The sequence below is a fragment of the Hylaeus anthracinus genome, unplaced genomic scaffold (assembly GCF_026225885.1).
Source record: "Hylaeus anthracinus isolate JK02 unplaced genomic scaffold, UHH_iyHylAnth1.0_haploid 0, whole genome shotgun sequence".
Classification (NCBI taxonomy): domain Eukaryota; kingdom Metazoa; phylum Arthropoda; class Insecta; order Hymenoptera; family Colletidae; genus Hylaeus; species Hylaeus anthracinus.
In genome coordinates this window covers 26,530,059-26,543,472 of record NW_026533254.1, presented here as the reverse complement: position 1 = coordinate 26,543,472, position 13,414 = coordinate 26,530,059, and the positions used below count along the sequence as shown (strand labels likewise).

General features: G+C 42.5%; 1 protein-coding gene across 4 annotated transcripts in view; it reads left to right on the top strand.

The window, feature by feature from the left end:
* The window catches only part of LOC128892809 (octopamine receptor beta-3R-like), a 100,180-nt gene that overhangs the window by 4,925 nt on the left and 81,841 nt on the right, over positions 1 to 13,414 (top strand). For 2 of the 4 annotated variants that reach the window (XM_054153365.1, XM_054153389.1), the window contains exons 2-3: positions 8,992 to 10,315; positions 12,595 to 12,832. In XM_054153365.1, the coding sequence (XP_054009340.1) occupies positions 9,671 to 10,315; positions 12,595 to 12,832 (883 nt within the window). In that variant the 5' untranslated portion in view covers positions 8,992 to 9,670. Of the gene's footprint in view, positions 1 to 380; positions 555 to 8,234; positions 8,443 to 8,991; positions 10,316 to 12,594; positions 12,833 to 13,414 lie in introns of those variants that run through there. The other 2 variants (XM_054153372.1, XM_054153382.1) reach the window with 2 other exon arrangements.

The window sequence follows — 13,414 nt, the reverse complement described above, 5'->3', positions numbered from 1 at the left end:
GCTAGGCGTAGTAATCTCAGGCCTCCGGCGTAGTAATCTCAATCGATCAAACAATTAGTACTTCGTATTGCACTAATTATTATCGTGGCTCGATATCAAGGATAAAAATAATCTGTTGCTAATAGTTAGTCGCTTTTATTGACAAAAATATATCGTTATTGATGCTTGCAAGTCTCAATTATAAATGATGCAAATAATTGATTGGGCAATCGACACCGATTACTACGCCTAGCGGCAATCAGGTGCGCATGCTCCGGACGCTAGCAATGGATCAGTCGGTCGATTGCGGGGTTGTGGTAGCCATGTTGGAATCATTCTCTCGCGAATAGTTTAATTTAGCACAATTTTGGGAAATATCGGTGTGTGTATGTCCGTTGTGAGCGAAAAGAAGGCATTCGTGGAACTAGTGCAAAGAATTCTAAAGAGGCAGCCACGAAACTTTGCGGACAATGACGGTGAACGCATCGAAGCAGATGGTCCTGTGGGGATATCGAGAAGCTGACGTTCGGCATGGCTTCTCGTGGATAAGAAGAAGGAATGGAGTTGCAGCATTGGTGAGTCGATACATCAATCTTTATTTGTTCATTTCAATCCTAGCCTTTCAATTTAATTTTTAAGCACGAAATTAACAGAAACAATTACGTAAAAATTCTTTGATACGTCGGGGCCCGTGTTACCAAAATGGCGGGAAAAAGTAACGCTCTGAGATTCCGACGTATATAACTAATTCTTCGGATATTAAACTACTTTTTTTTTTTAATAACTTCGTCTAACGGGAGAATTGTTTCGGAGTAACAGTTTCGGTAACGTGACAAAGGGATGAAATTGGAAAAATAGTTTGGTATAATTGTAACGGTTTCGAAATGGCTGGAGCAGCGAGTGGCTTCGATAATATTCCACGGATGACCGAATTTCGATTACTTCACGGGTACAATCAAGGGAATAAGGGGTGCAAAACAGCATCAGTCCAATTGGTAATTGTTCCGGTTCATTTCATAGCCGGTAGGCGTTACGTGCCCCGCAGCGGCGAGTGTGCTAATTGCCGACTGTAATTAGAGTCGGGTGATAAACTTTCCAGTAGTTGTGTCCACTAATTTTTCTCGGTGAACAAAGAATATTTAGAGAAATAGTTTATCCAAATATTTCGTTTCTTTCTTGTCGTAACAATCACGTATCTCGATTATCGTGACGGTTTCGAATTTTTCGCCGTCGGCGGCAGAGTCGCGTCGATCTTTAAGGAGGCTCTTGTGCAAATAGAAATAAATCCAAGAAAATTATAAAAATTTGTATACGGGTTAGATTTTATCCCAAAAATACCCATAGAAATTTTGGGAAGGCTAGGGTACCTAAAAGCTAAGAAATAAATGTTTCAATTTTTCACTTTTTAACGTGGAATCTTATGGGAAAATCCGTTTTCAACACACTCAATCACGTGCTACAAAGTAATTGACGCTGAGATTGGATCAAAAATTTTATGCATACTAGATAAATATCTAAAGAACATATATTGATTTACAAAATATTCCGAGGGTACTTGTAGTATTAATAATAAATTAAAGAATACTAAGATAATGCGTTGTGTCTTCTGCTATTGACATAGTATAAGAGATCTGGCACGCTGTACGAGAGGTTAGAAAACGCGCGTTCAAATAGAAACAGTACTGTAGTTTGTCTGAAAATAATTGATTTATATTACTTTATGAAATAATATGAATATAATAGATATAATAACGACTAAAAATCAATGTTTAACATAATTTTTGTTTATTTTGATATAAAATTGCGAATCATTGTAATATTCTAAATACTATGCTAGATTGACTACTACGTGAATCAAGCAACAATAGTAACTCTACAGGGTGTCCCAAAAGTCGGGGAGGAGTTGGAAATGGGGGGGGGTAGTTGAGACGACTCTGAACAACAATTTCCTTTGCAAAAATGTCGGATGGGGCTTCGTTAAAGAGATATTAAGAGAAAACCCCGACCAATCAGAGCGCGCGTAGACCGTTGGAGCGGCCGCGGTAGCGTAGGCTACGCGCTGGCGGCCGCGCTTGCACGCGAACAAGTGACTCGACGTGCATCGAAGCATCGACCTAGCGTGTAGCCTTCGCTACCGCGGCCGCTCGAACGGTCTACGCGCGCTCTGATTGGTCGGGGTTTTCTCTTAATATCTCTTTAACGAAGCCCCATCCGACATTTTTGCAAAGGAAATTGTTGTTCAGAATCGTCTCAGCTACCCCCCATTTCCGACTCTTCCCCGAGTTTTGGGACACCCTGTATATTGACTTACAGCGTAACTGTAGAGCCTCCTTAAGGGGTCTCGAAAAATAAAGCAATTTTCGGGATTTTTTTCAAAGGAAAGTACTTCATTTAACGATTTCAAGTTTTAAGCGTTCATTAAATAACATTCAAACACTCTGCTCAAATTTTTGAAAGCCGTAATAATAAATATATTTTAAGTTGTTACGATTGTAAAGAGGGCTCGGAAAAAAAACGCTTGTTGCTGGCCATCATGATTGCAGCTGTCGTAGTCATCTGAAACAAACTTAGAAAATGCAATTACAAGAAATCGATTTTTCGAAACCGTCAAACTAGGGAGATTTCTTAAGGGTCTCGACTTTCTTGGAATTCGTTACTTTAGGCAGATTTCGTGATAACGAGACACTTTTGGAAATCTGAACGAAATTCGTTGCTTTGTAGGAAATATGTTTATTTCTCGTGACCTGGAAATGTCTAGAAATTGCTTTGGTATTTCTACCGTCGCTTTTGCTAGAGAAGAATATAATACTCGACCAATGTGTACTTTTCTGCATTCGTGGATGTATGCATAAACACAGCTTTTTAGTTGCAGCCTTTGAGTGGCTTTTCCTTTGAGTACTTCCATCAAGAGTTTGAAGCCAATTAAATTAATACGGGACATACAAATCGGAAAATATAAATTAAAGTTCGGTTGAACAGATGTAGGAGCAGGTTTTAATCCCGTTTTTATTTCATTTTCCGTTAAAAATAATATTACGAGTGAATTTAAATAACTTCCCATTGTGTTTCGCTGTATATATGTTCGCACCTTTTATTATGACGATTCTATTATTAATATTTATTTCTTGGAAATGGATCAGTAGCCCTTCCCAGGGGTTTAAATAATTTCTATTGGAATAATAAATAATAAATAATAAATAACAAGCGAAATGATGAATAACTTCTCATTTAAATAATTGCTTCGATAAGAATTCATTTAAATAATGTTCAACTCTGTCTTTTCCTCGGTCTGAAACGGTTTCTACGGAACTTTTCGTATTCCATTGGGATAAATATTTCACACGAAACACCGGAGTCTAGCATTTAAACAGAACGAGAGAATAAATCAGCGGACTCTCGAAAATTGTAAAGATATTTTCCTAGATTCCATAATTTACATCGCATTGGCTTCGGAACGGTTGTATGAAAGTTGCACCGCGAGAGAAAACAATTTCAACGCACAATTATTAATCGTACGTGTCGCCGTTTCTTCGGGGTTTTATTTTATTTAAGCACGTGAACATGTCTCGCGTTAACTTGAAAGTCACGCTAACGCGCCACGCGGTTAACAATTCCAAGTAAAAATAAATTTACGAAGAGAATTTCTCTTCATCGTTGCCTGGCTTGACTGGCCGCTTGCTTTTCTTTTAGCGCTAAAAGAAAGAAAAAAAACAAATAATAACGGAGAAAACGTTGTAATTAATTTTACTTATCTTGAACTAATTAAACGAAACTGTTGGCTCGTTCGTTTTCCCGCGTGCTAAAGTAAATTGCTTGGGTCTCGGGTGCTGTAAAATTGAAATTGAATTTCGGTAGGTCGCCGTTAATTAACATCGTGTACAGTCCGTCCAAACGTCGCGCGACTCACTTTTCGCGAAAGAAAAAGAGAAGAAAATGGTAGCGGAACATAAATTGCGCCCTTTACGCGTGCGTAAGTGGAACGGAAACGATTTGGTCACGTGACCGCTGTCTCGTTATTCGAATTAAAACCGACACCTTCGTTTCATTAGCTAATTACGTTCGCGCGGTTGGTTTAACGCGACTGAAAGTATCGAGTTTGAGTAGTAGTTCTGTGTTTTATAAATAAACAAAATGAAAAAGGAAAAGTGTGGGTCGAAGCTACCGGAAAAACTTTCTGAAAAATTAACGAATCGTAGAGGTTCGAACAAGTTTCAAGGTTTCCAGACCGCAGTTATCTTGCCTCTAGCCGCGTGGACTCGCTCGGCCCGAGATCCAGTCATTTTCTCGCGATTTTCCGTCCGATAGAGCAGCGCGGAATCCTACAAAGCGGCCAAAGTCTTATTCCGGCAAAAAAATGTCCGTCCGTAGCGTCATGAAACCGGGAGACTGCAGTAAAGGAAACGAGCGGACAATTCGTTTCTGGCGGAGGGGGTTTGGAAATTCAGTTTCCTAAAATTCCGGACGATGTCTCGACGATCGGATCCGACGGCGTCCAAGCACGGGGAATGGCCCCGGGAGAAACGTAAACTGGAAGATTCCAGGGTGGAAAGGGATGGACCGTAGAGTCTGGGATCTAAGAAAGGACGCCGACGGCCGGTACGATGGAAATTGTAACACGGAAACGTAGCCGCCGGTGAAATTGTTCCACATCCATTCCGCGTGTTTTATACTCCGAATAACGTCTATCGATTGACACACATTCCTTCTCCTTCCTTTCCCGACGTTCGCGTGGCGTGTGGGCGACCAGCTTTCCCTGCTCTGGGGACTCCAACTCCGGGCTGATCCTTCGCCGGCGAGATTGAATTTCGCGCGGCTTACGCGCCAAAGCGTTGAAACTTTCCCTGCGCCTCCGGCGGCTGCGTTTCGCTGGGAACGACTGTTCGGGAACCGACCGGAGACGGTCGTTGGATTTTTGCGATTAAGAGGTCGCTCGGACAGAACCGCGGCTATGCCTATGATACTCGCGCTTCTGGAAGCGTGCCCCTGGGGTCGTTCGCGTATGCGCTTCGAATAGGTCGCAAGAATGCTTATTTGATTTCCGTGAAAACAAATTGCAACCACTCGCGAGCAAACAGCGCATTTCATGCTAGGTTAACCGCAATTTCAACGCGTCAGTACGAATTCCTAAACGTTTGAAACCCCGCGGAAAGGCTCCGGGCCGAGATATGCATCATAGCAACGTCGCGTCGGATGAATCCTTTTTCCAGCCGCGCTAAATATTCGTTCGAAGACGATGTTAACCCCCTTTTCCATTTTAATACGGTCCCACTCGCCGTTCCGCGGCTACGAAGGCGTTGTAATTAAAGGCCTGAGAACCCGGCGCAGCTCCAGAATTCCCTGGCTCTTTCATTATGCTCGCTGACATGCAGCGACGCGGCCACTTCGCCTTCTACCCGAACCGCCGCGGAAAGTATTTCACCGTCACGCCGCGTAATTTCGCGAGCCTCTTGTAATCTTCGCAAATAGGTTCATCTTCGTGCAATCACTTTTTAAGTAGAAGCTACGACGCGACGGGAGTGCAAACTTTTTCTTCTGGGTTACCGGGAGGGAGAAAGAAGCCGCGAGATGAGGCGATTTGTCATCGATGCAATTTGTAACGGAAGTCCGCGGAGGATGAACTTGTCAGGCTGTTGAACGACGCATTTGTTTCGCGGCTGCTGTTGTTCGGAAGCTTATCGAACACGGTTCTCGCAACACTGTCCTCCATTTTTCTTTCGGATCTGTGCGAATTAATGTTGGATAAGGGAGCTCGAATCACGTGCTGTAAAAAGCAACGAAGCTCGTGAGCATCGTAATTTTCTGGTGTTAGGAAATTAGAGATAGCTAAATGGCTGAAGCAGGCCATGTGTTTAGTAGATAATGTGCTTTGTCATTTGTCACTAGTAAAATCGAACGCATGGAACTAGAAGTTCGATCGCCGAGCAGTGTAACATGATCTGGGATCGGGTTACTCAATAAGAGAATTTAATACAACGATGAAAATTTTGTTATTATTAACTTATTTGTTGTAAAACTTTTACCATTATATTCCTGACATTCTTCTGATTAAAATGAGACCAAACACGACGTAATTCGCAACATATTTACTTCTAACAATTTATTATGTATCATATATCGTAGAACACTAACTAAAAAAAAGCATGGTAAATATCGTCCGAATTATATCGTGTTTGGTCTCATTTTAATTAGGAAAACGCCAGGAATATAATGGTAGAATGTAAAAAGTCCACCATAAATGCACTAGTTCAGTCCCGAGTTTGTGCATTAATGGAGACTTTACTCAGAGGTCGATCCAAGATCGTGTAGGATGCAGGGGTTTCGAGGGTTGCAGATCTATCGCCTACGCTCCATCAAAGGAGCACTTGCGGAAAAGGGATCGCGGTCTGTTGCCCTCTAGTGGCGAGCACGAGAGGCGTCGCCACAAATGAACGGTCAATCTTGTCCAAGTATCATCGAGCGCGCATGCACGGAACAAGCCTCTTAGCCTATAGCCACTTATGACCAGAAGGATCGCAAACTAATACCGAACATCTCTCCTGAGCGCACCGCTGTCTTGGAAAGGGAACGACGGTTCGAATAACTAGTCCTCTCCGGGTTCTTAGTTTTCAAGCACCGCCAACTCCACTTGCCTGTAGTGTTACGGACCTTTTCCCTTGGATTAGTCTTGCTGCTGGTGCGCAGTACAATTCCACGAGATACCACTCGTTCTGTTTAATTGTCGCGATAATTCCTTCGGTAAATTCTGCCTGGTTGTCTCTACTGCTTCTTGGAACTGACGGTGATCAAGTTTCAGCCAGCTTCCTGTCTAAGCGTCGCACATTGGTCCAATTCGCGAAAAACCTGGCCAAAATTCAATTTTTGAAGTACACGGAATCAGTAAACTGCCGTAGTGTATTGGACAAAATATGTTTGTTGTAACTGCAACAAATTTGGGTAAAATGTTTCAATTGCATATGAAAATCTAATGGCTTTTTAATATACATGTCGGCCATATTGGATTCGCCATTTTGAATTTTGCAATTCTCATATTAGATTCGAAGTTTGCAGTTCAAATTAATCATGAATACCAAGTTTCATGAAAATCTAATGGCTTTTTAATATACATGTTTAATATACATGTTTAATATACATTTTGCAATTCTGATATCAGATTCGTAATTTTCGTCCCAAATAACTCAAAAAATACCAAATTTCATGACAATCTAATAAGTTTTTCATATATGTACATGTCGGCCATATTGGATCGGCCATTTTGAATTTTGCAATTTTCATATCAGATTCGAAGTTTGCGGCTCAAATAAGTCGTAAATACCAAGTTTCATGAAAATCTAATGACTTAATAATATAGATGTCGGCCATATTGGATGCGGCATTTTGAATTTCGCGCTTCTGATATCAAATTCGAAGTTTGCGGCCTTCGCAACACATACATACCAACTTTCATGAGAATCTAATAATTTTTGAATATACATGTCGGCCATATTGGATCCACCATTTTGAATTTTGCACTTCCGATCCGAAAGCTCTTTCTAATTTTGGTAATCTGGACTACTGTGCGTCGCTGCCTATGGTCTGAGTAGACTGCGCATAGACGCGAGCTTAGAATTCCGTTAGGTTGAAAATTTTTGAAAGAGGAATGCGGATCTTTGAACCGATGCTTTCTGAAATTTCATAACGGACAAACGTCTGCCAGTAGTCAAATAAAATACATTTTAAAAATTCTATTTCGGAGATACCGGACGACTCTCTTCCTCCATTCCCCGACTGACCTTTCCATGTCCAGATATGATACGCGATGTCCTTGCCGCGGCATAAGAGAAAAGAATTGGATCCCTCGAAATCCTATTTCCTGAGAGTCTCCAAAGGCTAAACTTGTCATGTTGTTGAGCGAAGTAGTTATTTCGTAGCTGCTGCATCGCCAAAGCTGATTGAACGAGGCTTCGCGATTCTTTCCGTCTCTTCATTTTAGAATCTTCTCGTTTATCGATTCGGAAGAAGCAAGTAATATTCTTGGATTCCTGTGTAGAGAATTCGAAGTTGTTGATATTTTATTGTTTCGATACTAATCTAACGTACGTTTGGGTTTATTCAAGTTTTAAGTGATTCGAAAGTTAGTATGCCATCTCGTGTGCGCCGATCTTCTGTTTAATCAGCCGAAATAGCATAAAGTCCGCAATAAACGAAACGTATTTAAGGTGTCAGCAGTCGTCTAAAAGTTTCGCGGGAAATTTTAATATCGGAATATTAAATTTCAGAGCAAAGAGGATCTTCAGCGTTTCCTGTTCGAACTGTCAGTTGGACGGCGTCCCTGGGGATTACCTTGCCTCCCGGTTTTACATATTGCCGCATCCCGAAAATGTATGCGGCCTGCAAAACCGATGCAATTGCCGGCGCGCAACGCTAGCGCCTTTAATCTCTTCGCTCGTCGCTATGCGCCTGGAATCTTGTAATTAATATTTCCCCGTAAGCATTGTTAAACTCGTAACAGGTGCAAGTCTGCTCACTGTAGCTCGATAACTAGTTACCTAGGCAGAAATTTTCGTGGAATTTGAGAAATTACCTTACTCGGATCGCTACCTCGACTCCTCTCGAACCGGAGCTTCAAAAGATACCACGAAAAAAAGCGCTAACATCGTAAAATAGCTTTTTACATTTTTATATCGGAAACAATTCCGGACATGGACCCCATTATCCCTTGGGGTAATTTCAGCATTGGTGGAAAGTCATTCGAATAGAAATGTATTCAAATAAATTTGCGAACATATTTTTATTCAAGTAACATTATTCGGAACAAAATTCGTCGCTGGAAATGAAATTTGTCCAACTCGGATTTCGAGTCACCTAGTTGGCTGGTTTAATTACGCGATTGAGAATGAAGCGTTCGAATAGATCGCGCACGTATTACGCGATCAAGTAATCCCCAAACAAATTGCATTACCCAGATTCCCGTAAACAAACGCAAGAACAAGACTTCGCTCTAATATATCGATTGCCTCTATCTCTGAATTACAGGGGCTGCGTCGAACGAGGAGCAAGTGGGATTAAGCTAATACCTTCGATAGGTTTTGTTCGAATCGATAAACACCGGCGCTGGGATAATACGAATTCGGTGACGTCGCAGAGGAGAGACTCTAGTTTTTCTACAGTGAACGATGAACGTTGAACTCTCGCGAAAGAGAGGTGTAAGTGATACAAACAGGATATTCCTCGTCGACTTCGAGAGCAAGCTTTGCTTTGAGTCACGTTCACATCTCGGCTTCATCAATGGGCGTTTCACAGATATCGACCATCGTCACGACGGTGCAAGCATCGATCCTCGATCATGTTGACAAGTGCATCGGAACTAACTTTCAAAGAAGGCCTCACTTGAGGGCCCGAGATGACCGCTTTCTGTCCATGAAAAAGTACCTCGGATATTGCTGAAGACCTCGTCACGGATCAGAGTATAGAAAGCCATAAGTACGAGGCATAGGGAGCCATAGGAAGCTAATCAGGACTTTAGAAAAAGGAGGACGAAGTCTGCAAAAGGTGTCCAGCGGGATACCATCAAGTCGGTGAAAAAATTCAGGGCTTCTATCACCCTCTAAACGTACCATTAGAGGTGAGTGCCAACCATGATCACCGTGGTCAAGGGTACCCCGCAGTCATGACAGAGTAAACCATTCGAGGATCATCCGAGACCTCGTCCACCATGTTGAACGTAATGGCGGCGGTGACGACGAGCCTTCCCAACCGAGTGGACCCAACTCCGACTACCTCGAGCAACACCAGCAGCCCCTCCAGCACAGCCGCCAACAACGTGACGTCTGTGCCGGTGGAGAATCCCACGGTCGAGAACCTTCCTGAGAACGTGAACGTGTTCGTGGTGGTGATCAAGGGGATAATCATGGGTAGCATAATCACGACGGCAATGCTAGGAAACGCGTTGGTGATCGCCAGCGTCAGGAGACACAGAAGGCTACGTGTGGTGACGAACTGTTACGTAGTCAGTCTGGCGGCCGCTGATCTGCTAGTGGCTATGTGCGCGATGACGTTTAACGCGTCAGCCGAATTGTCTGGGGGCAAGTGGTTGTTCGGACGGTTCATGTGCGACGTCTGGAACTCCCTTGACGTATATTTCTCCACAGCCTCTATCCTTCATCTGTGCTGCATCAGCGTGGACAGGTACTACGCCATCGTCAGCCCTCTGGAGTACACCGTCATCATGAGACAGGGCACCGTCGGCTGCATGCTGGGCAGCGCATGGACTCTGCCGGCTCTCATCAGCTTCATACCGATATTCATGGGCTGGTACACCACGCAAGAACACTTGGAGTACATGGTCAAGAATCCGGAGGTAGGTTTGTCTCGTTAAACGTACAAATTTGTCTACGATAAGTGCACCAGCCCCACCATCAGGGGGGTATACCTGTTGGGGAGGCCAGGAGTTTGATCGTCCGAGTTTCGTATATTCTTTGATGTTGAATTTTGCAAATCTCATATCAGATTCGAAGTTTGCAGCTCAAATAAGTCGTAAATACCAAGTTTCATGAAAATCTAATGACTTATCAATATAGGTATCGGCCATATTGAATCCGGCATTTTGAATTTTGCAATTTTCATATTAGATTCAAAGTTTGCGGCTCAAATAAGTCGTAAATACCAAGTTTCATGAAAATCTAAGAACTTTTTAATATATATGTCTGCCATATTGGATCGGCCATTTTGAATTTTGACATTTTTGGGACATCTTGTGCATCGTAGAACACTAACTGAAAAAATTGCATGGTAAATATCGTCCGAATTATATCGTGTTTGGTCTCATTGTAATCAGAAAAACGTGAGGAATATAATGGTAAAACTTTTACAACAACAAAATTATAAATAAAAAGGTTTCACCGTTGCATTACACTCTGATAATTACACGAATTATGAAATATATAAATATTAATGAGAACACATTTTCAATGGACAAAATAAATATTGTATAATACTTACGTTATCAAAATAAGAGACATTCTTGAATTTTATAACGCGTCCAATTACTACCGGTCGGCAAACTATTGAAAAATCAACACCGCGTCTTGTGTCCACTTGGTAAACGTTCCTCCTAGCGTACCGAATTCTAAATTCCGGCAATAATTCCTCAGGGATAAGGCGATTTGCGCAACGGTCTTGGACGATTTGCATACGCACGCGTTACAGTAAATCGACCAATCATGTCCTCCACGTCGTTCGCGTAACTTGGACTATTGTTTCCACGATTGGTTAATTTGGTTATGCATAGTGTCTGACGCATCATGAGAACACCATCGTCGGTGTCCCGGTTCATTGTAAATGCAGAAGTAATGGTAATTTAGTACGGGAGGATTGAATTTTCGATCTCGAAGGATCAATTGTTCCATATTCATACAGTTGCAATCGGCCTCGAGCTGCTTTTTCTTCGCGTGGACGCCATAAAAAAATTGAATTTAATCGCACGTATTTTCTCAATCGCGACAACATATTTTCCGTTCCGTTGAAATAGCATTTGCGAACTTGCGCTGACCGAGGCTGTGCGATTTAAATGGAATCACTCATTAACGAAATGGAACGCGATTCCTGTATTCAAGATGGAAACGTCAAGTTCTCGTGTCCGTTACGTTAGAATCGTTCGCTGGACGAATCCAATTTAAAACGTGTCTTCGGGCTGTTGTAATAAAAATAAACTGGCGTGACAGGGCCAAGCCAATGCTCCATTTGCCGGCGAAACAAAATTAAATCGTAGCTACAGTTTTCAACTCCATTAAAGTTATTTCGGTCGTAATGATTTCCGAGCGACGCCACTGGCGGGAATTGCGATTTTTTCTTTTCCAAACGAACCCCGTCCAATTCAGATATCGATATCTCATCATCGCGCGCGACAGGGCCTCGCGTTCCCGATTAATTCATTTTTAATTACCGTTGTTGGTCCGTTCGCGGAAGTTCGTGTTTTCCTTTAATTTATGTTAAATCGAGCCACCTCCCGCGGGCCCCGCTTCTTGTTCATTACGCGATGTAACTGACGGAAGTTAAATGCAAATTACGATTAGCACGATACATTGTTTCGAAATGAAGTTTACGTAAGCTCGGTGAAAGGCTTCATCTCGTTATGGCAGGTGAGGGGTTTAATAAAAATGCTGCATGCACGACGGAAACTCCGCCGAGAGAAGAAAATTAAATTAAAAACCTAGCTTAACGTTTATGGAAATTCGAGACTCGATTATTATTATTGAAACAAATTCGCGTTGTGTCGGCGGACTTTCGATTTCCATCTACGAAACGAATCGAGCCCTTACAGATCCCTTTAGACGGTCATGTCCGTTCTCAGTTCAGTTTCAGTTTCAGTCGAACTGTCAGTTTTTAACCGACTTTGAAAAGGAGCATGTTACTCAAGTTTTTCTTTGTTTCCTATGTGTAAAAAGTAAGCAGTAAAAGAGGAACGGAAACGGAGACTGAGAACTGACGAGAGACCTATTTGTTTCGTTTCATTTCTTAGAATTCCTAAGTGTAAACAAAAGGGAACAGTAAGAACTAAACGGACCATGTTAAAGGACCTAGATTAATATTAACGCGACAGTTAAATCCGTTTACACTAATTGCCCGCTTTTGTTTTAGGTTTGCTCGTTTGTGGTGAACCGACCGTACGCGGTGATCAGCTCCTGCGTGTCCTTCTGGATCCCCGGCCTGGTGATGATAGTGATGTACTATAAGATCTACAAGGAGGCCGTCAGGCAAAGGAAGGCTCTCAGCAGGACGTCCAGTAATATAGTTCTGAATAGTGTCCACCATCACAGGTCGTCGACCAGGCAACACCATCACCAGCAGATGCTACTCCAAGCGGCGGCTGAGACTGGTGAGTTTTGCCCTACATAGAACGTTTATAGCGTGTCGGTGAAGTTCGCGCAGCGTCACGATGACGAAGCACCAGACCGCCTGGCTCGCCTTTTCGTAGCTATTTCTTGGGGCAACACCTGTAGGGGTGCACGGTTTCTTTTGTCTTTTCTTCCAAGGCGCTACTTGTTGAGCCAGGACTTTCTAGGGGTTGAAAGCAGGTCGATACTTGGGCGTGAAACAGAGATTAATATTTGGAAGGGCTGGGAGTCGAGGGGCGACATTTAAAAAAAGAAATTCTCCACCACTCCACTCGAATATCGAGACAAGTAATGTTGGTCTGCCGAGCCGAGTCGAGTGTTTGAAAATTCCGAGCAAAGGAAGTAAAGTCTGTATAAATGTACAAACTCGGGACTGAAGTAGTGCATTTATGGTATACTTCGTACATTCTCACATTAGGAGATTAATATTTGGAAGGGCTGGGAGTTGAGGGACGTCATTTAAAAAAAGAAATTCTCCAGCGAGATTCGTACTACTGTTTTCAAACCTTTGGTCTTTGATGATGAAATCATTGTTTAAAATTAGTATAGTTCCTCGAAGGCTT